Source organism: Cyprinus carpio, chromosome A14, assembly GCF_018340385.1.
Source record: "Cyprinus carpio isolate SPL01 chromosome A14, ASM1834038v1, whole genome shotgun sequence".
Taxonomy (NCBI): domain Eukaryota; kingdom Metazoa; phylum Chordata; class Actinopteri; order Cypriniformes; family Cyprinidae; genus Cyprinus; species Cyprinus carpio.
The window spans coordinates 24,321,529-24,344,162 of record NC_056585.1 but is presented as its reverse complement, the minus strand read 5'-3'; the positions used below and the strand labels follow the sequence as shown (position 1 = coordinate 24,344,162).

Genomic DNA, 22,634 nt, shown 5'->3' with positions numbered 1-22,634 from the left:
TTGAATAAAAACAACCTTGATGAGTATAAGTGACATTACAAACCCCAAACTTTTGAATGGTCATCTTCATCATCTTAATCATAATCTCACTAAACTAAGCATTATTTGTTAGTAAAGCTCTTGATGAGGCGAGAGCTGTAGAAAGTGTCTGATGGTGGTCTGACGTGAGCCACGGAGACAGAGACTTCCCTGCATGCAAAGTGGCAGCAATACAAGCGAAGCTCCAGTGTTCTGGCCTCAGAAGATAAGTGGACATGCCAGGAGGAGGGTGGAGCATAAGGCATCTGATGTCATTACATCCGCTATAACGTAGATCAGCTGGCATCAACACAATGTGCAGAGCCTGGCGAAGGGCCTCCTGTTAAATCCATTCATTAGTGCATCTCATCTCAACCGAAAACAAAACGTGCGTGTGTGGAGCAGTACTAATTTATTTTATCAGGTACGCTTCAGTGTCAGTTGGCTAGGAAAGTGCCTGTTTGTATTCTCTGCGACCAATGAGGCTTGAAAACAAAAGTAAATCAATTTCAAACATAATTGTGTTAATATGTGCAATAAAAGGGCACCATAAATCATTCTTTATTTACTTTCTTGCAGCGTATTATCTGCACTGAAAGAATTTTAACCTCTAAATCATATGATGTTGTCATCGGATGGTTTCCAAAGACAACACAGACAAAATGCCTTTGACACAATTGAACCATAAACCTTAAGGCAAACACCAATGTCTAAATAACTAAGGAACAGGAGCGAAGGTCAAGAAATAGTGTTATCTTGCACACGTTGTCATCACAGCACATTTGAAGATATACACAAATAGACAAGAGAAATCCACACAAAATCCTCTCCCTCTCAGTCTATATATGGCCGGATGAGATGCATGTGTTGGCTGGATAAAGCTGGCAGCCTGGCAGGGAAGATTTACTGCACCTGGGCCGCCTCAAACTCACTGCCCCAAACTCATTCCTCTGTCTTCATCATGAATGGATCCTAGCAAAGAAAGGAATTTTCCAGAAACAGGGTAACCTTGTTCACCTTGAGCCATAACCGCCGCCTACGCTACATCTGAGTACTGGTGTTTGTGCACTTACTTAGGGTTATGTGTGTGCATTCAAGCAATTACCTCTGCAGAATGAAAATGTGTTATCTTAAGGCTTTGTGCATTCTTAATCTTCTCCGCACAAAAGGATTAAATCGTTGAAAGGTATGAACTGAAAGATGATAAATGTGCAGGTAGCAGAGGCAGTGACGTAAAAGCTCTGATCAATGTCAACCAACCAGACAGAAATGCGTAGGTCAACTGAACGCTGCAGAGATGTTTTTATCTGATGTGCAGGATTTTTTACACGTAGGCAGCGTTTGAGCCAATTAGCTGTCAGCATATCTCCAAAACAATCTAGAAGCCTAGTCAGACTTGAGAAAGTTGTCCAAAAAATGGTGATATGCTGGCATGCAGCCACTTTTGCAGAAACACGCGATGTTCAGAGCAGTCAGGGGAGGTGGAGGCCATACGCCGCTATGCAAAAGCATGTAACAATGCTTCTGAACTTCAATGAGGTCGCCTATAGGCCTTAGATGATCTTCGGTGGGAATGAATAATGCAAAGTAGGTAATTTCACACATACACCCACCAATTAATGCTGAATGCATTTTACACGGTGCAATTTGCAATCTTGCACGTAGCAGACTAATGCAATCTGCTGTACTTTATAGCACTGTATAGCAATGAGATGCAGACAACTCAGTTGACTATAAAATTCAGATAGTGTGCTTGACTTAATTGGACTGCAGATAGTTATTGAATAACACAGATTTTTAGAGTGTGCAAAAGTCATTTGCTCCATAATGTGCCAATAGTGTGTGTTGAAAGACTGTATCTGCATGCAACAGTTTGACACTACTCTGCAAACTCCAAATACTGAGATTGAAATGGATAGGTGCTGTCAAGAATGTCTTTCGAGACTTTGTTTGCAGTTCTTAGTCACTGTAAAAACAAGACAGTTAATAGAAAGTCTGTTTTTAATGCAAATACAAAGGGTACAAGCAAGTTCCGTGTATTTGCACAGTTTTACTTTCTCTAGCTCTCTAAGTCCCTCTCCATGATTATTTCATTTTATTTCAAAATAAAATATATTATTAGATATAACTGAAAGAATATGACTTGATAGGAGTGATTAGCTCCAATATATGGCACAACACTAAAGATCAGAAGCAGTGAAGGACGTCCTGTTCATAGGTCACTATACTATCAAAGCTTTCCATGTTTACAAAATCTGATATCTCTGCACAGCCTTTATTCATATTTAAAACACCACTTTCTTTATTATTTTCAGATATGCAGGCACACAGACATGGTTTTACATAACAGTGAGCTGAGTCAACTGCCACACCCAGAGTAATGCAGAAGGCCGTTTTAAAACAGCAACTTCTTGTTTTTTTGTTTTTTTTGTTGTTTTTTTTGGTGTTATTACATAATGTGTTTCAACATTAACTCTTTTTTTTTCTCAGTGAATATTCAAGATAAAATAGACTTGACCACAGTTACTGTACATCCTTGATGCATTTCCCAGAAAAGCTTTCCTTTTCTTCTGATGACACTTAGTTACAGGGACACAAAGGTACACAGTGATGAAAAAAATATAAGATGGAGGAAAAATGATAATTAAATGTTTTTGCGTTCACTCACAAAACTTGCATTTCCCAAGAAACTTTGCATTTCCTTGCAAAACCTTTGGGTTCTCTATTCTCTAAGCACTGCATTCCCTAGAGAAACTTGCTCATAAAAGCATTTAAATATAGTTGTTGTTGTATCATCACATCATTTTCTTGAGGGAGTGAATGCCAGGTTTCTGAGGGAATGCAGCATTTTGTAAGTGAATGCAAAAGTATTGAAATATAATTTTCTTCCATCTCATTTTTCTCCATCAATATTTCCCTTTGGACTTACTCCATGTGGGCTATTGGATAATTTAGGCGTAACTAAAGGCTAAAAAAAATCAAGTCCCACCCATTTTTCCTTCCTGAATGAACGGTTTAACTTGGCCAAAACAAAAAAAAAATGAATCCATATGAATTAAGCAGTTTAGTCCAAATTCTGAAGAGACACAATTACTTTACATGATGAACAGATTTAATTTAGGCTTTTATTCACATATTTACACTGATCAGTGAACATAAACAGAAGCTCAACCGTACTTGCTTGATGCGTAAGAACAAACCTCACTGGTTCTTTTGGAAGCTCTAACATGCTTCATAACACACAAGAATGAACTTCATTGGTTCTCACACGTCAAGCAACTGTTTGCCGTAACTGAGGTGTGCGCTGATTAATGTTTATATGTGAATAAAATACTAAATGAAATCTGTTAATCATATAAAGCAATTGAATCTCTTCAGAAAATTTGGACTAAAACACTCAGTTCATATCCATTCATTTTATGATCTCTTTATGAACATTTTAAAGCATTGACGTGGTTGCAAAGTTGCAAAGACTGCCAATGGAGGGACATAAATCTCATTAAAAATATTGTGAATGACTTTAACATTTTCATGGAGTGATTTGGTAATCGTCTTGCAACGCACTCAATGACAGCCCAACCATGGGACAAAAACACATCTGGAGAGCTCGAGGACTGGAATTAAAGCTGTGAAATGACAAAGGCAGAACCTCGAGTCAAACAGCAGACTGCAATATAGCTGTCATTTCAGAAATGTGCTCCCACACCTTCAGTTGCCCTAAAAGCATTCCTTATGTCCAGACTTGCAAATCTATGACAGATTGTGAAGGTCAGGCACTTCAGCAATTGTCTACATACTAAGCTCATCCCATCTGCGCTTTCGCTTATGCCCCTCCCTGTTCTGTGCTTTGCATGTCTGTAAATGTTTGCCTGTTGTCTGGCTCAGGTGCTATTTCTGGCATGAGCGAATGTTTGGTGTGACACTGACAGTACCTGCAGGGTTATAGCAAGGTGAGTCACTTCTACCTGGATACCTTTACCCTGTTGTTTGTTATGAACCGATTTAACCGGTGTGCCGCTCTCTGTTGCTAAACAGAACTCTCTTCACTGTCCTCACAACACCCTGAAAAACATTCATGACTGTGGGGGAGACTCTAAGGCCAGACTTACTTCAAACGGCCCAGTGACATAAACATGGTCACTAGCAGGTTCTCAGAAACTCTGCCCAAGTAAACAGACCACAGGAAGAGGCTCTACATGACCCTCAAATGAGGACAACAAGGAAGCTGGTGTACATGGAACTTATTATTAGACACTCTGTGATAGACACTGGCATGGAAGTTGTTGTTTTTGCAGTGCAAGACCCTGGCTACTCTTTTTGCTCTCATGAAAACAAAGTTGATGGACTCCAAATTTTCACTTTCAAAGCCAACTTGAAATCAAAACTAATTCTGTTTACTTTTTATAATATTCATTCCTAGTCCTGTTGTGAAAGATTAATTTGTGCATGTCATTCTGTCATTTTTTTTTTTTCTTTTTTTTTGGCAAATATAATAACTTTTATTTTGTTTTTATTTTTTGTTAAAGCGTTGTATTTTTTTTAATTTATTTTTTCACTTTTTAAGATTTTGGGCTATTTTGCTTACATGACGTCTTCTTTTAGACTTATTATGTTTTATTATACAATAGTATATTTGATTACACTTTTTTTATTTATTTATGTTTTTTTTTTTTTGATATTTTTTATTTTTTTTAATAAGATATGTATTTTATCCTTTTTTCCTGTATGTTTTATTCCTATATTCCTAATTTTACAAATGTCTTGGTCATATATCATTTGCCTATATTTAATTTTATTTAATTTTATTTTTTTTTATTTTTTAAAACAATGCATTTTGAACCTGACTAATCTTTATTTAGATTTCTGTTCTGTTTCTGTTGTGTTATATAAAATAACTCTATTAATGTACTGTGATACTAACTAGCAAAGCACTTTTTAGTATCAGGGATGGCACAATCCTGATATGTAACACTCATTTTTAAAGATCTTATCATATAAAAGTTCTTATTCTGGAGTTTTGCTCCCTGAATATCCTGTTTCACTCGGAAATGTCATATTATGGAAGTAAAAAGAGTTAAAAATGGGCAAAGTGTTTTTTATTTTGCCATTGTTGTTGTTACTGCTATTCTTTGAGAGTTGATGTCGTGATTAATCCTTTCCATGGTTTTGAAAGAGTGGGCGGCACAAATATAGTTCTCTTCTGATTCGTGCTATTATATAATTTGTCAAGATCGAAACGGACATGTGATGTAATCTAACATAAAATTTATCTGAAGGATGTCCTGTGTCTCTTTCAGATCTGGATGACTGTAAGCGTTAGGAAGACAGAGAGCGAAAGAGACGGAGAGTGCACACAGAAATAAAGGGAAATTAAAAAAAATTGAGGAAGAGAAAGAGGTGGGGTGGGAGGCCTTTCACAGCTGTTGTTCTGCTGTGTTTCCTCTGATAGTGGATTTGGCTGTACTCCCAGTTCTTTAGGTAAAAGTTTCAAAACATAATTACCTTCGATGTCTTTTATGAAAGACAAGGTGGAAGTATGCAAAACAACACTCATTCTGGATTTCAACCAATATATATACACTCATTCTGGATTTCCACCAATATAGTTTTTTCTCTCAAAACTGTATGCATTATTGAGTTTATATTTTAAATATTTAAAGCATGCTGCATATTATTGTGGATATGCTTTAAATATAAAAGAATTTGATTGACCTTTTTCTTATTGTGATGATGTGAGCTTCTTATATCTATATCAGCTTATGGCGCACACTTTAATTCTTTAATCTGTTCTTCACGACTGACCCTTTGCAAGTTGCACTTGGCCAGGATGTTGACGGGAAGAAACTTATACTAGAATACTAATTGAGGGGAACAAAAGCTACCGATGGGCCTTCACCCATGATTCTCCAGGTGACCATGGCAACACTTAAAACCTGAAAGATAACGTTGTCTAGAATTTCAATGTGTCTTTTCTGCCTATTGCCCACATACCTACATAATGGATTCCACTTCAGAACAGATGTGCAGAGCACTGTTGAAGTTACAGTCCATTTTTTTTTAACATGCCAAGGCATTTCTTTTACCCTCAGGTACGGTCTGTCAGATTGCTCTAGTAATGCAAATGTTACTAGTTAACACATAATAGAAAGGTGTGTCCACAGTACAAATTTCCATGGAAGCAGATGCACGGTCAAGCTTATATAACACTTTTTTTTTCAAGCAACAAAGAGAAAAATGAACAGCTATGAGTATGTCTTGCCTTGAAAATCCATCTTTTTTTTCTTTTCTTTTTTTTGCGAGCATTACAATATTTTCCATGTGTCTGGGCTGTAGTGGACTGGTATAGTATGACTTTGAAATAAATATTTGTTTTAGAGGAAAATATAAATGTCCTATAAATCCAAACTGTTAGAAACTAGATACAAAGTCAAAAAGCATTTAAAAAAAAATAATATGTATATTTCAAAAAAGCACACCTCAAATCAATTTCTGAATGCAATTCAGTAACAAGATAACCAAATTAGCCCACAAAACAGTAGATCATTTTGTTGATTGACTAAGAATAGCATAAGCCTTCTAATGACCTTGGTGTTGAGAAGGCCACACTATACAGTACTTGCTGAGATCCAGGAAATCAAAAGCAGGAACCTCTCAAACCATACATATATTTATATATGGTACAGCTATATGGAGTAATATACATTAGCTCAGTGTGGAGCTTACATCACCATATTCAATGCTCATAGAAAACCAGAGAGCATGGGGTTATGTCACAGTTAAGTCAAAGGCACTCAAGTTCACCTTACACAAGACAGTATTCTTCTATGTAACCAGAATTGTTTGTCATTTTTGATAGTAGAGGACATGATGAGAATTGTTTGTGAGTTTAATGATATAATGAATTCTATTTATTTAGATTGAATCAAATTTTATAATAAATGCTACTTATTAATCTATATGTATGTTTTTGAAAAATACAAGTAAATAAAAAAAAAAGGTCTATTGAAGTCTACTGAAGGCCTAAAGTCTATTGAAAAGCTGATTGGCTCTTGAGTTATAGGTGGTACTTTCATTCCTACTGTTGCCATATTGAGGTTTTATAATCACTTTTGTACGAGAGGCCCATCTCCTTACCCAGTTCTGTCTCTGGATAAATATGTTCTAGTCTATGAAGACTGAAACATTCTTTGAGGTTATTGGACATCATTGTTGGACATTTGTTTTGCAAATTTCTTTTTATGATTTGAAGTTATGTGTTGGAGTCCAAATTTGGACCACTGCTCTGTAGTTTAAGTCCAACAAGAACCCAATTGCCTCTTTGGACAAGGCTAAGAGCAGCGTGTTTCACATTCCAGATCCCAGTGTCTTTGATTTTTTGGCAGAGCTTTGTAAGTTACTTTAGCCTGTCCCAGAGTTCACTGTTCTGTTTTCTCATTTGTTTATTTGCATTTGCTTGAATGACCAACCCATCATGATGATCCATTCCATGACATATCAGTGAAAAGAATGCTACCGCAAACGGGGTAAATGACACTGGTAATTAGCACAACACAAGATGCAGAAGTGAAAAAACAAAATTCACATTAACACTAGCCATGCATGTTTAACATGGCAGATACTAGTAAAAAATGGCTTACAAAGTGCATCTTGTGCACAGCTTTGATTCAGTGCCATATTTTATCTTCTCTGACTGCAAGGGATAGTTCACCTAACAGTGAAATAAATGATTTTCTTAGAAGAATGTCTTTGCAACGCTTGTACATTTAATGAAGGTAAATAAGGAATTGGGCTGTCCAGCTTCAAAATGACCAAAAATACCCCCCTCCCCGCCAAAAAAAAAATATAAGGAATTGGGCTGTCCAGCTTCAAAATGACCAAAATGTGATTTAAAAACCAGTCTGATAAATGTGATACAAATATCTTTGACCAGTCTTTTGTGAAAAGAAGTTCAGATGAGGGTTCAGAAGACATTTGTTACTTTTGTAATAAACACTAATTAACAGAGGGCTATTGGTGTTTTCAATGAATATTGAATGGTTTATTCCTCTTACAAAACGATCAAAAGACTTGATATAGAGCATAACTCATATTATGCAATTTTACTATTCTTTTACACAAACTTTCTACAGACCAAACTGTACAAAAAAAAAAAAGCTAAAGAGTAATTAAAATCACCTTTTCTTGCTGTTGCTGGATTGTGTTTGATTGTGTGGTTTAATAGGGTTTAAAAAGTGAACCTGCACTATCATTTATCACAGTGACTGTTGGAGTCAATAAGAATTATAGACAGAGCGGTCTACAGGCATGGGCATGTTACGGAAGGATACTTGGTAAAAGAGGTTTTCAAGGGCTTTCCAGGACGCCCGAACTTTTCCGATAAAAGGAGAGGAAGGTTTCCCAAGAACTACTTTTTTGTTATTGTTGTTAAAGAGTAGATTTAACTTTCAAATGAAGATAGAGTTATAGTTATGTATTTGTTTTGTTGTGGTGGTGGCAAAAATTATTAAAACGTAGTTAATGATGATAATTAGTAATTGTTTAGCATTTGCAATGTCTAACAATAAGTATATATTAATTGTATTTAGTAATTTGCGTTTATGGTAAGACACAGTGCCTTTCCTTCATCAAGCTTGACATTTATAATGAATTACGTGCTTATTGAAGGAAATGCTTTGGGGTTGTTGAAACAAAACTGTTCCATGTATTTAATAAGTTAATGTATGGTGCCATCCATACCATATTCACAATCCTGATTGAGTACATCAAGGTAAACTCAGTTCTATTAATTTTTTAACACTTATATAATATGCATTTGACAAGCTTTGTATATTGACTCAAAGTTCCCAACATTATACTTTATGCAACTTTATGCACCACAAAACAATCTCAGCTTTTACTGCTTTAAATATAGTCTTAGTTCTGTTTCATGAGACTAGTGTTTTGAAAAACACAAAAAGTTTCTTTAATTAGTCGTCCAAATCTAAGAAACCAAAACATGGAGAGTTGTTTACTGTGAAAGGGCTGTTTTGGACTGGAAATTGTTCACTGCGTAGCCACATGCACACATATTTTACTGCAACCTGCTGTACACATGCCCAACACGCCAGTGCAGAGACGACTTGTCGCTGGTTTGTAGCATGTGACTGGTGAAGACTGGACAAAGTCCATAAGTATATATATTGTGTCTTGTGTGGTATGGAAAAAGTCTGTATGTGCGTAATCTTTACGCAGGCCTGCAGCCGAGCAGTATGAGCTGTAATAGCAGGCTGATTCATTCACTCTATAGGTGTTTCGGAGGACACCGTGTTCCAGACCAGTCAAGACAAAACCATGATGACCCATGGTGTGTCACGGTTAATCTTACAGACTAACATAATGGAAAAATATAGAGGTTTCCATAGAGGCCTGCTCTGCCACAGCAGAACAGTACAGTGTTCTTGATTCAGTCATTGGAATGACTGAATCAATCAGGCTACATTAAATTACACTGACAAAAAGTGCCAGCTAAAGTATAGATCCTTAAGGTTGCACATTATTAATTCTTATCATTTATGTACATTCATGTTATATATGCAGTTCTATACAAAAACGTATAGCTAGAAAGATGTCTTTTGATCCAACAATGGGTGAGTTATTCACGCTATTATTTTATGTTCCTTCATAAAAACCCGTATTGCAAAAGATAATGTTGATGAATAGGTATATAGTGCATTTCAACATGTTTTATGCTGAGTTCAGCTCACTATGTGTGGGAAAAAATAGACTCAGCACCGAAACTCTACTTGCACCTTTTGCTACATTCCTGATATACAGAACTGCTCTGCTAGGGCGGACAGTGTGAATACTATAATCTGTTAATATGGGTGCTAAAATAATTACACAAAGCTTTGCGTGCGGTGTGAGAAAGGCCTAAGTCATGCACAGATTCGGCTTGGCCCACATGGGCTCCAGGCACTGATATAATGGGAAAAGGGTGAAGGGTGCAGAGTGCTGTTGTAATGTTCTGTCATTATCTCAATGGACGTCATTGGCAGGGTGTGAGCAGATAAGACAATAAAGGCCAAGCACTTTTCGCAGGGCTCACCTCTGTATCATCATATAAACAACTCCTGCTGATGCTTTCCATGTCATTCCATTCTCATAAACACAGAAGGCAAAACAAAATCACTGGGAACTATTAATGAATGTCTCTTCATTTTTTATAAATGCACATTTTAATATAATATAATTAGGACTGTCAGTTTGTGAATGTGAATGTAGTTTTATTCAACAATTTACCTAATTACCAACAATTTATTTAACAAGTTATATTTTAAACATAAAATTGTCTGTTTGACAATTGCATCTTGAACAAGTCTAATTTCTGAATGAATCTGCATTTTGAACGAATCCTGTGAACCAATGATTCAATGGCCCATTCATAAAAAGAGACATTTACATCATTCCTGAATGAATCAGCTGTTTGTTTGAATGAATCAAATGAATGAATGACTCAATGACTTACTCTTAAAGACATTTACCTCCACCTACTGGTTTCTTATTAAGAATATCGTTCCATTAAAAAAATAAATAAATTGTCATATTTACATATTAATAAAAAAATCTATATTAATAAAAAATAATAATTAAAGGGATAGTTCACCCAAAAATTAAAAATGGAAAAAGGAAACAAACAAAAAAAAACTACTTAAGGCTACTTTTTGTAATATCTATTTTAATGCTTTTCTCATGTAACACAATAATGACTTTAAATTATCTTTTGTGGGAAATTTCTCATCAAACTTAATGAGTGATTAATTAGATTAATTAATTGCCACCCTGTGTAATTAATTAGATTAAAAAAATTATAGATTTTAATAAAATAAAATTGGACTACTAATATGACTGTTGATTTGTGTACATGACTTTAAGCATGCTTGTCAAAAGTGCTATTTATTCATTTATTTGTAAATGAGAAAATATTCAGTATATCTTTAAAATAAAGGCAAAAGGACTAGGGATTGTTTGTTCTTTCTACTACATTACACAAGGGTTAAAAGCATTGGAAATGGTGAAAGTTATTTCACTCCAAGACAGTTACCAGCAGAGACTTTTGAGGTCATGAAAACAAATGCCTTGGATGAAATCATACTCTGGCCGCAGATCTTTTCAGAGTTTGTGTGATCATCTATGTTCAGCCAAAGAATATCTTTTTTTTTTTTTTTACATTTAATGCTAAGCTGTACAATTGAATAACTGTCCTTTCACTTTTAACTGCAACGAAGGTGTTGTGTATAGTATATTCAATTAAAATGGCCTTGGGGGAAATAAGGATACAGTCCCTAATGTCTGCGATCAAAATGCTATTATGTCTTTATTTGTGGCTTGTTAGACGTTTTAGGACGTTAATTTTTCTCTGTGGTAAACACAGCTGAAGCCATCCAAAAAAATGTTTTATCAAGTCAACAAACCATGACCCAGTGAGGCTGTTTCACAAGCTACCGGGGCAGTTTTATTTCACAAGCAAATGATCTGACCTCTCTGCTAATACTGTGGACACAGATTTTTGTTGAAGGCCTGCCAGAGTCAACAACTTTTACCTCCCAGAAAGACACCTTGAACACTGGCTTTAAAGGGACAGTTCACCCAAACATGACAGTTATGTCATCATTTACTTACTCTTGTGTCATCCAAAACCACGGAACACAAAAGATGGTGCACTGCCGTTCAAGGTTTGTGTTTGATAAAAAGTCTCTTATATGCTCATTTATTTGATAAAAAATACAGTAAAAAGTGTAATATTGTGAAATATAGTTTTTTTTTCCCATGTTTTTTTTTCTTCTTCTCAACATTATAGAAATTAAAAAATTAAGTCGTGATCATGAAAACAAAATATTATTATGCTGAAAACAGTTTTTGTGGAAACTGCAATACATTTTTTTAGAATTCTTTGATAATTTAAACAATTTAACGTTTCACCTGTCACTTATGATAAATTCAACGTGTCCTTGCTGAATAAATGTAGGCATATTAATTAAAAAATAAATGTAATATTAATAAATTTAATTGCTAGCATATTTCCAGTCTTCTGAAGTCATATAATAGGTTTGTGTGACGAACAGACTCCAATTAAAGTCATTATTCACTGAAAAATCCATCTTAGATCTTCTTCGTGAGAGAAATAACGGTGTATGATTCGTGCATGAATTATTATTTTGAGTGAGTTCCTAATTAACAGCTCACAGGAGAGGAAGACAAAATAATAATAAAATAACACATTTTCTTATAGCCTCAAAAGACTTGCAATACAGCATATGAGTCAAATGAGCCACTTTTATGATACTTTTGCATTCTTTTTGAAGCTTGAAAGCCTACATTGTTATCGCATTTAAAGAGCAAGTTTTATTAGAATTCATTGTTATTGAACTGAAAAGAGAATAAAGTCATTTTGGTGGTGCGTATAATATCTGCATTGCTTATTTTTACCTGCCATGTACAACTGCCAACAATTACTATTAGAGGAAGCTTATTATAGACAACTTTTATAAGACTCATTTTTCATTGCTTGAATGAACCTCACCTTTGTTTCCATTTTAAAATGATGTCACATGATTGTCAGTGACATTATTTGGTCCCTGTTAGATTACATAACAGCACAATGTCTCTTTATTAGCCTGTCTTAACATTTAGTCCATCGTCTCAGATCATGAACTCTGAGGCACTCCAGTGCCCTCAATAAGTATGTTTGTGTTATGGCTATAGCATGGCCACTCTGGATCAGTGAATGCCAGTGCTGGGTGGGCTTGCAGACAGTGCCTGTCACTACCCTGAACCCTGATTCTGGGAACAGGAGCACCTTATACCAGACAACAAAGCCTGGGCTGGCCCCCGGCCTCTGGCTCACTGTCAACTCTCCACCGGCTCAGTCTCAACAATGCTGCTATTCAGTCAGCCAATTAAATGGATATTATACACCTCTGTGCTTGTTTGTCTGACTATGACAAGTAAATTACTGAACAAACCTCTGCCATGAAGAGAGTTGACCTGTTAAGCCACTGTGAAACTTGATCCACCTGTTGCATTTTATTACAACACCCCATCTACTGTCTGCAAGTCATTTATTACAAACAGCTTGTGTTGAGGGTAGCGCTCGCTACATTAAGATTTACCTGTTATTCATGATCGTGTTAATTAATGCAAATGACTTGTTCTCACAGCACGAGCTCAGTGAAGGTTTAATTTTCAGACCAGCTGCATGACTGAATGCATCGCGTGTGCTACATCAAAAGGCTGCATCTCACTCAAATAGTTAGCGGAGACATTATCAATTCATTAGGTTTTATGTGTATGATAGGGAAAATTGTTGGCATATGATCTAAGGCGGATGGAATGCGTGTGCTGCTATTCGCAATTCTCTTTATTAAGCTGGTCTAAATTTAAAGCAGCATTAATGTTTCTTTTGAAATAGGGCAAGTGCCATCAACAACGTCACACAACAACTGTGTAGCTATTCAGACCAATGGCACAGTTTTCAATGTTTTATTTTGTTATATTGTATGAATGATGTGTGTGAGGTCCAGAATGTTTATTCATAAAGCAGTGTAGCATTTTTCAACCAATCAGGTCTTCACCAGGCATCATTTTTATTTATTTCTATTTGGGCTTTGGATGTGCATACTGTTTTTTTTTGTTTATTTCTGTTTGGTATTTGGATGTGCAAATTTTTTTTATATTTATTTAATAGTTTAGCCACTACTTCATTTGCTTTTACTCCACTAACAAGCCACTGAGCCTCAGACACACGTTGTGTCTCATTTCAAAGGCTGAATCCACCAAATGTGGCATTTGTTATTTGATACATCGTTGGGACTGTCTCATTTCAGAAAAATAACCATTATATTATAAAGCAGAAAGGAAATTACAATAATTTATGCCTCACAATGGCAACATTCAGTTTTATAATGGCTGTTTTTCTAAAATGAGACATCTTGCTTGATGTTTGTTGGTGAAATTTGCTAATTTAATCATTTAAATGTAGAGATTTTCCTGAATGAATCAGTGTTTTTGAACCAATTGGTTAAGTGAATTATTCAATCATAAAGAGAATACATTTTGTTTCTGAATGAATTAATCAGTTAAGTGAATGATGAATCATTTCTCAGTAAATGAATTGCTGGAACCGCATACTATTTACTATTTTCTGTTTACTTTCGTATTATTTTCTTTATCTTTCTATGTCAAGAATTCAGTAAATGTTTTTAAATGAATCAGTTTATTGACTCCTGCTACTTGTTGCCAGCTACTGGCATATTCATTTTTCCTGCAGAAAGATTCACTAAAAAGAAAACCTAGCTAATGGTTAATGCATGAACATGGTTTTTTTCGTGTTGTGATTTTTTGTTTTGATTTTTGGTAGACTGAGTATGATTTTTCGCAGCAAACCCCACAGTCATCTAGCATCATCACAAACATAGAACCTGTTATGGTGAACTAAATGCAGGTTGGTAAACGCAGTTTTATAACTAACCCAGTACTCAGATTATGTAACATATTATATGCTCTTATCCAAGGTGAAGTCGCATTGCTAATTTTTCATGCAAAATGGTGTTTTAAACAGTGGCTGAATTTGAAATAGTATACTAGCATACTACTCTTGCTACTCCTGCAAAATATATTTCAGAAGAGTATACTATAAAGCATAAAAAATACTAAGAGTATGTTATTGCGAACACACAAGTCGAGTGTTAAACAATAAAAATGAAACCCCAGTGCTGTTGGACTGTATATCAGCTAAATGTTATATCCACATTGTCGCTTATTGTTATTCCAGTTCTGTTGGAATGTGTATTTGGATTTTCTATATTTTTTTTAAAAGGATTTCTTTTTGTGGTTAATTTTTTTTGTTTAAAAAGATGTGAGTGGCAAGCATGTCTTCAGTTTAATGTGACTGCAGTTTAATGTATGTATAACTGATCTTCTTTGTAGTGATGATCGTGTCAAATAATTATGCATGTGAGGTCACCGAGAGCCAGGGATGGATAGGAATAATGCTCAGAGGTTCCAGGCCTGGGGTTTCTCAAAGCCTTGATTTCTTCACGCTTATAGTGCAGGATCAGCCTGACATTCTCAAAAATAGCCAAAACCACTGAAACCCTGATGACCCCGGGATTTTATGCAACTGCTGTGTGATCCCTTCCGGGAAATATCCTGCAGGGTTTAGGAGGATCTCTTGCAAAATAGTTTCATCTTTTGATACGTTTTTGTCCTCTGCTGTAGACTTGGCAGTATACAGAGGTTCATTGTTAGTATTTTGTGGCATCAGTACTACTTACGTATATTGATAGGGATTGCTCAAGTCTCTGCTTCAACAAGTCTTCAACGTCTTGAGAAAGTACAAAAAGCTATAGCTCTCATGTGGCGAACATTAGCTCTGTTTCCTCATGTGATGTGCTGGATGCCTTTTATTAAACATTTTTTTTGTTTGTTGATGTGATGTTCTGTTTTATTTTTATTATTTGTCTATATATCTCATCTCTGTAGCACATATTCAGCATTCTTGTTAAAAGAATTTTAAGGAGCAGCCAAAAATTCTCACTTGGGACGGAGGCTTGAGAACGAGCAGTTCTGAATTTTGTTTCTTAATCTGTTTGATCAGAGATATTGGGGTCAGTTTGGACAAGGCTGAGGGATCAGATGTTATCTTATATGGGCATCATCCTTGAAGGGTGGCACAGTGTTGTCTTTTCATGATGTTTATAAGGGCGTAGACAGCCTTTTGCAAGGTTTTGCCTGCTCAGCATTTGGACATGGATTTGGGGTGTGATTTAAGTAGAAGGTTGCTCACAAGATACTTGTGTATTTATGAGTCATACTACTTCACATTTTAAGAATCAAAAGAGGCATAAAAAATTACACTGAAGAATAAATATATATGGTATAAAAAAATTATTTATTGCACTGTATTTAGAGTTCACCAAGGATATTTAAATATTTGTTTGTGTTAAAGATTAGAGCTATCAGAATACAGTTTTTCTCAGTCGCTTTGGTGCATTTCTCAAATCATCCTTAATATTTGCAACAAAGTATGTGCATTTCTCAAAACAATTCATACAAACAGCACCACACAATGGATTACCTGCAAAAGATTGTAACTTACTCAAAATCTTTAGTTAATTTCAGTGAACATATCAGTGTCATCAGAATGAAAAGTCCTTGTGTCATTGTTCACAAACAAGAGAGTCAAAATGCTTAGTCATGTTGTCAGTATAACAGTGCACTTTGTTAGTATTACCTGATGTAAACTATGGCAACATTTTGGATGACAGTTACTGTATTGAACAGTATGCCATATGCTTAGGAATATATATATAAACCTTACAATGTCATTGTGATATAGAAAAGGAAAAAGAAATATGGGCACAAAGTTTGAAATAAAAAATATGAAAGTCCATTGTCAGAATTTGTAACTCTTGTGTTGTCCTCTGTCACCAAAGTGACTGAGAAAAACTGTAATATGTATTCTTTAAAATAATGCAATAAAAATGTCTTTTTAATTTTTGTATTTTTAAAATTGAGTATAGCATTCACTTAAAATTAAAGTACTACTAATTATGCATATATATATATAAAAAAAGTTAATGAGGTTATCTGATATTAATGCATTATCATGATATTAATTAATCACAATAACTTAAAAAGTAATGTGTAAAATAAATAAATAATAAATGTAATAAAACAAAAACATTTAACACACACAAACACACATACTCACACACACAAACACACACACACACACACACACATACAGACTCAAACATACATCTATACATGTATATTGCACTTTTAATGTTATGCAATCAACTATTTCCATTCACCAGGCACCAGAAACACACCTTTTATTTAAATCCCCAGGGATAATTTCTAAAAACACTGGCTTCCAGACACTGTAGTGTAGATCATGAGCTCTTCAGCTTGGCATGTCTGGATCCATGTCTCTGCATGCCTGGAGATGTGGATTACATTTCTGCATATTAAATAAATAGACTGCCATTTTTGCAATTTATCTGAGGGTTTAGTGGACAGGACTTATTGTTGGCAGGACCTCTATTACTTTGTATCCTACATACTGCTAAACAGACACACCTTTCTTATCATTGTTCCATCAATAACACTATGTTCCTTTCTTAAGACATCAAGGAAACACAAACAAGTTGGTATTTAATCTGCAAGAGGTGTGAAATATTAAATATTATACAGTGTAAAGGATGAGAGAAAGGAATCATCTCATCCATAAGACACTAAGAGAGAGTGCTAATTTTTGAAATCATGGATCACAGGGAAAGTATCCCATGGCATAGAACAGTCCAACATGAAAAAGAACTGCCTTTCCTGTCATGGAATACAAGAATGGGTTGGTGTACAGACTAACAATGGCTATTTGATGATATTAGAACAGAGGGCTGTTGAACTATGTGTATTTAGTAACTGAGACTGTGAAGAGTCTTTGGGCCAGAGGTCCCATGCAGACTGCTTCTGTTTGCATCCCGACACCAGGCTCATAAAGAAAACCTAATTATGTAGACTGTAACCTTTCACTGCCACGTATAAAACTGAGGACACCCTGATAAAGAAGATTAAACATTAACTGGCATACTACGAATCTTGTTTCAGAGGCGTCCCAATAAGTTTAAGAGGTGTATTGTCGTGTCGCAAAACAGACAAGATTAGATGCTGAGCAACTTTATCGCATTTTAAGAATCAGAACAGCCATAAATAAGATTCCACAGTAGAATACATTTATATTGCATATCACATTACTATTTATTGCATCATATTTAGAACTTTAAACATTCTTGTTTTAAATATTTATTAGGGCTGTTGGATTAATATCACATTTTTATTTATCTTATTTTTATTTTTTATTATTATAATATGTTAATAAATTATTTAATTATTTGCATATCATGTCATTAAAGTAATTTTAAAAATGGTCAATTGACAGCCCTATTTTTCATATTTATGTTCTCTTAAATGCAATATCAAGAGATTTGACTAAACCAGTTTTACTACAAGAGTTGCTATGGCAACTCTATTTTTCATATGCAATGTCTTATTAGTATGTCATGCAATGCTACTTTCATTAGTCATTCAGATTGCAATCTTTTCATTTGCAGTAGCTGTTTCAAATATGAATTTTATATACCCAAGTAAAAATGATTTGCTGACTCTTGCTATCTGGATGGTTATTAGCCAATGCTGTCAAAACTTAAGATAGCAATTTGAACAGATATGCGGTGTCTTGCTGTCAGAGAAAAAAAAAAGTGGCAAAATGTTCAGCTACTAATACAGTATGACTGTAAGGCTAACTAATGTATAAACATTTAATCCATATCTCTGCTACGCTGACAGGGAATATTTCCAAAGTGAGATCCAAAGGTGGTGTGTTACAATAACAACACATGGAATACATTCTCATCATCAGGCTGCAAATGTCCATTAAATATAGTTATTTTTTTGTAATACCTGGCTTTAGCTGTCTATTTTTTTCTTTAATTCTTCTGCAGACTAAATGTTTCAAACACTATGAGATTTTAGCAAGCTATCCTGATGTCCATATTCTGTATGTTTATTTTTAGTTTGAAGAGCATGGTTTTGTGGAAAAAATGCACTGTGAGCTTGATCCTTATTAGACAGTTTTGCCAAATACCTGCTGTGGATGGCTTCTGATCAATTTTTGACACTTGACATTTACCATAAGATGGCAATAAGCGCGTGAAAAATGCTTTTGGTTTTGGTTATTGTTTTAAACAGTAAAAGCTAGAACAACAGGAAGGGATAAAGGATCATTTTTTATGAGGAGGCAGTAAGATGCTCATGACAGAGATGAGTTTTCAGTTGTTTCTTGAAGATTGTCAGGGATTTGGCTGTCCGGCTGGGGTTTAATATGTAGTACATCACATTGGCTTGTTCCAAAATTTAATATTATGCATACACACTGTCAAACATGACATTGAAGCAAGCGTTAAAGGTTTATGAGATTTCAGTGCATCCAGGGCTGTTTTGGAAACTCCTGTGACCATAAAATTTTATAAACATGCATATTACCTGGAGAGGAATTTGTTTTGCTGCATACTTCAGCTATGGGGCAATAGACTATGCCAGAACGGTATGTTAATTGCCCTAAATTTTAAAAAATTGTGTTTTGCATGTAGGGGTGTTTGTTTTGGTGAAATCCATATGCACTTTCTGTGCGAAAAAAAAAAAAAAAATCTGTGCAAAAAAAACTAGAATATTTGCACAAAATCATTGCATGAACCTGATGAGTTGCAATGAATGGGGTGTATTTAAGAAGTGAGAACTGGACTGACTCAAGATCCTCTTAAGTTTGCGCAAAGGCGTGTTCTTCATACCAACCTACACATTCCTGGAACCCTACTGAGACTGCAAGCCACCCTGTTCTTAAATAACACAGTTGAGCATAGCCCTTAATCATGTTTTTATCAAGAATTTTTAATAAATAGTAGTGTTCGGTCTTTATATGTTGAGCGTTTTATTTTGTTAATCATCAAGAAATGTAAATAACTAGTAGTGTTCAGTGTTTGTGCAACACTTATTGGAGTTAGCTGGTGGTTAACAATTAATGTATTGTTAATAATTATAGTCATACCTATTAGGTTGGCCAGGAGGTGGCCAGACTTACATAAGTGAAACCACAGCATGTTGTTGTCATCGAACTCTAACATCCCAATGTTGGCCATTAACCGGCAAACACATCTCTGGCAGAGACTTTTATGGTTTTTATGAGTTGAACTAGACGAGTGTGCCAGAGCAGGTGTGTGAATGCATGAGTAGTTTCACATACCTGTGGAAGAACAGCAGTATGGACAGCATGGTTTGGTCAATGTTGCTGTTGCAGATGCCCTCGTTGAGCAGGTAACAGGGGTCCCGGACCACCGACTCCAGTGAGTCCTGTCTCATGATGTTGTTGAGCTTATCTTTGTTTAGGTTCTGAAAGTGAAGCTGGTCTCGGAGCTGTCTGAAGTGGTTGACTGATGTAGGGCTACCCAGGCTGGTGTGACCCTCTCGACCCGGCTCAGGCTGGCAGCCATTGGCCAGATCCAGACAGCAGCTGCAGCAGTCCAGGCCGATGGGCGAACGGCACTCCTCGTTTGACATCAGGTCAAGTTGCCCCACTTGGGAGTCACTTAGCCGTGACAGGTTCTCCTCCACCTGCTCCCAGGTGATCTTCAAGCACACCTCTCTTTCTATCGTCCACCTTCTGCGATCAAGTGTTGCCAGGTGCTACAGGAGAAGACGCTTCTGTGAGTTGGTTCTCCTCGACTGCGTGTGTGAGTGTGTGTGTGTGTGTGCACACGCAACGCAGGTTTTTATGAGCCGGGGGTGCCTGTTCTCTGGTAAGGATGCAGCCGGAATGCGTTTGAAAGAAAACCCAGAAGCTGCTTCTGTTTTTTTGTTGATTTTTTTTCTTTCCGCTGTCCCCTGCCCTGCACTTTTCCCTGCCCCTGTGCGTGCATACAGTGCAGACAGTGAGAGAGGAGGTGGAGGGATGGAGAAGAAGGCTGGAAACAAGGGAGGAGCAATTGCTCTGATTGGTGAAGCATGCTGATCAGTTCACAAAAAGATCCCGCCTACTTTCCCCTCTACATCACAATAAGGGAGGAGCGAAGTTAGGAAGGGAGTAAAAGCATGCTCTTTAACATGTGCATTTCAGTGCTTCCTGGGGCGGAACCCTGAGAGAGTGCAAACACATAGTACTTCCCCTGTTTATATCACTGAATCAAACACAAATGTTGTTTTTTCCTTGCTGGTTGGTCTCGATTTCCTAAGGCTATTAAATTCAGACTCGACTCTTTGCGTGCTGCTGGTACAAATTCTGCTTGTGTGCAGTGTTCCTTGTCCAATGATTCATTGCTAAAATGTTTCTATCAGTCTTGTTTGCATTTTACCAGTTTTTTTTCATTACTTGCCTTTTAAAGAGAAATGTTGGCTTAAGTACTCATATGTATGAGTTAAAAGTGTTTAATGTCCCTTAGAAATTGTTTATTTGTTTATGGTTAAAGGTCAGTAATCCTATCTGTTTTGTCTATTAAATTCCCATTTCAGGGAGAGATTTGTGTGAATCAGATTTAGAACTTTGCGTCAATAGGATTCCTATCATATTGCTTAACATGAGATAAACTAAAAATGCTGACATAACGTTAACTCAACACAGCATGCTTTAAAAATCATTCAGTGGTCAATAAATTCTCCGAACACCTTCCAATATTCCACTGAGCATGTCTGAAATGTGTAAAATATGATTTCATCACATCTTTAGCTTAACTTTCTATTGAAATTCAGTCAAAGGCCATTTGTAAAGCAAATGTTATTACTGTTAGGGCAAGTTATATGTCTGAGCCAGCTCTGAAATTTGACAGTCTGATAATACTACATAATACAATGTTTAATTATTGCATTCTTTGTGTAGTGCAGAGTTCTCCAATTCAGTGTATTGTGCTCATTTAAAAACGTGTTAAATGCCTTTCTGGATCATCTCTTGAAATGTAACTTATGGTGTAATAAGACTTATCAAAAGCTCCTTAATAGGAGTTCAAGAAATTTAATTTAGCAGAGAATAGGTTAATTATGATTGCTTTAATGAGTGTGTAAAGCAGTTGAGAGATGTTGGGGCATTTAAGGATTTTGCCAGCATGGGGTCATTTGGGTTGGTTATTTGGCCCTCTGCTGGCAGAAGCTTTGAAGTGCAGAGAATATCGGACTGTGGGATATGAAATGATTCCTTTATATGCTGAATAAGCTCTCTGAATCCAAGTATTTAGGTTGTGTAACACAATCTGAGAACAAAAAAACATCAAGTGCGTCACATGAGAGATTGTTTTGAAGACAAACATGAAGAGGTTTTTGTATGGGCTTGGTGAGTGCAATCTGTCATCAGAGAACACTGGACCATTTGCCCTACTGCAAAAACAGATTAACTGACGTGATATCAAAAATGCAGTACAATGTGTATACAATATTATTCCAATTTACAATTTACTGACGTGATATCAAAAATGCAGTACAATGTGTATACAATATTATTTATTTTTAAGATCTTTCTATTTTGTATTTGTGGTGTTTTTTTGTTTTTTATATTTGATGTTTTTTTTTTCTTTTTATTTTTTTTATTTTGTTCTTTTTTTTTTTGTTGATTTTTTCTATTTCATATAAATGCTGTTCTTTTGCACTTTCTATTCAAGCTGCTTTGATCACAGGAATAAATTACATTACGTACACTAACAGTCAAAAGTTTTTGAACACTAACATGTTTAATGTTTTTTTTAAAGAATTCTCTTCTGCTCACCAAGCCTGCATTTATTTGATCCAAAATACAGCAAAATCAGTAATATTGTGAAATATTTTTACTATTTAAAATAACAGCTTTCTATTTAAATATAATTTAAACTGTAATTTATTTCTGTGATCAAAGCTCAATTTTCAGCATCATATAAACAGAAAACAGTTACTTTAAATAATAATATTTTTTGCAATACTGCTTTTTTATTGTCATCTTCGTGAAATAAATTCTGCCTTGGTGAGCATAACATTTGACTGGTGGTTTATAGAGAGAGAAAGAG

The 22,634-nt window shown here is 35.6% G+C and overlaps 1 protein-coding gene across 4 annotated transcripts in view; it reads right to left on the bottom strand.

The window, feature by feature from the left end:
* Positions 1 to 20,590, bottom strand: part of tsc22d3 (TSC22 domain family, member 3) — a 71,156-nt gene extending 50,566 nt beyond the window's left edge. For 3 of the 4 annotated variants that reach the window (XM_042770332.1, XM_042770331.1, XM_042770330.1), the window contains exon 1: positions 19,859 to 20,590. In XM_042770332.1, coding sequence (XP_042626266.1) covers positions 19,859 to 20,172 — 314 coding nt within the window. In that variant the 5' untranslated portion in view covers positions 20,173 to 20,590. The remainder of the gene's footprint in view (positions 1 to 19,858) is intronic. The other variant, XM_019083460.2, reaches the window with a different exon arrangement.
* Between the last annotated feature and the right edge of the window lie 2,044 nt (positions 20,591 to 22,634).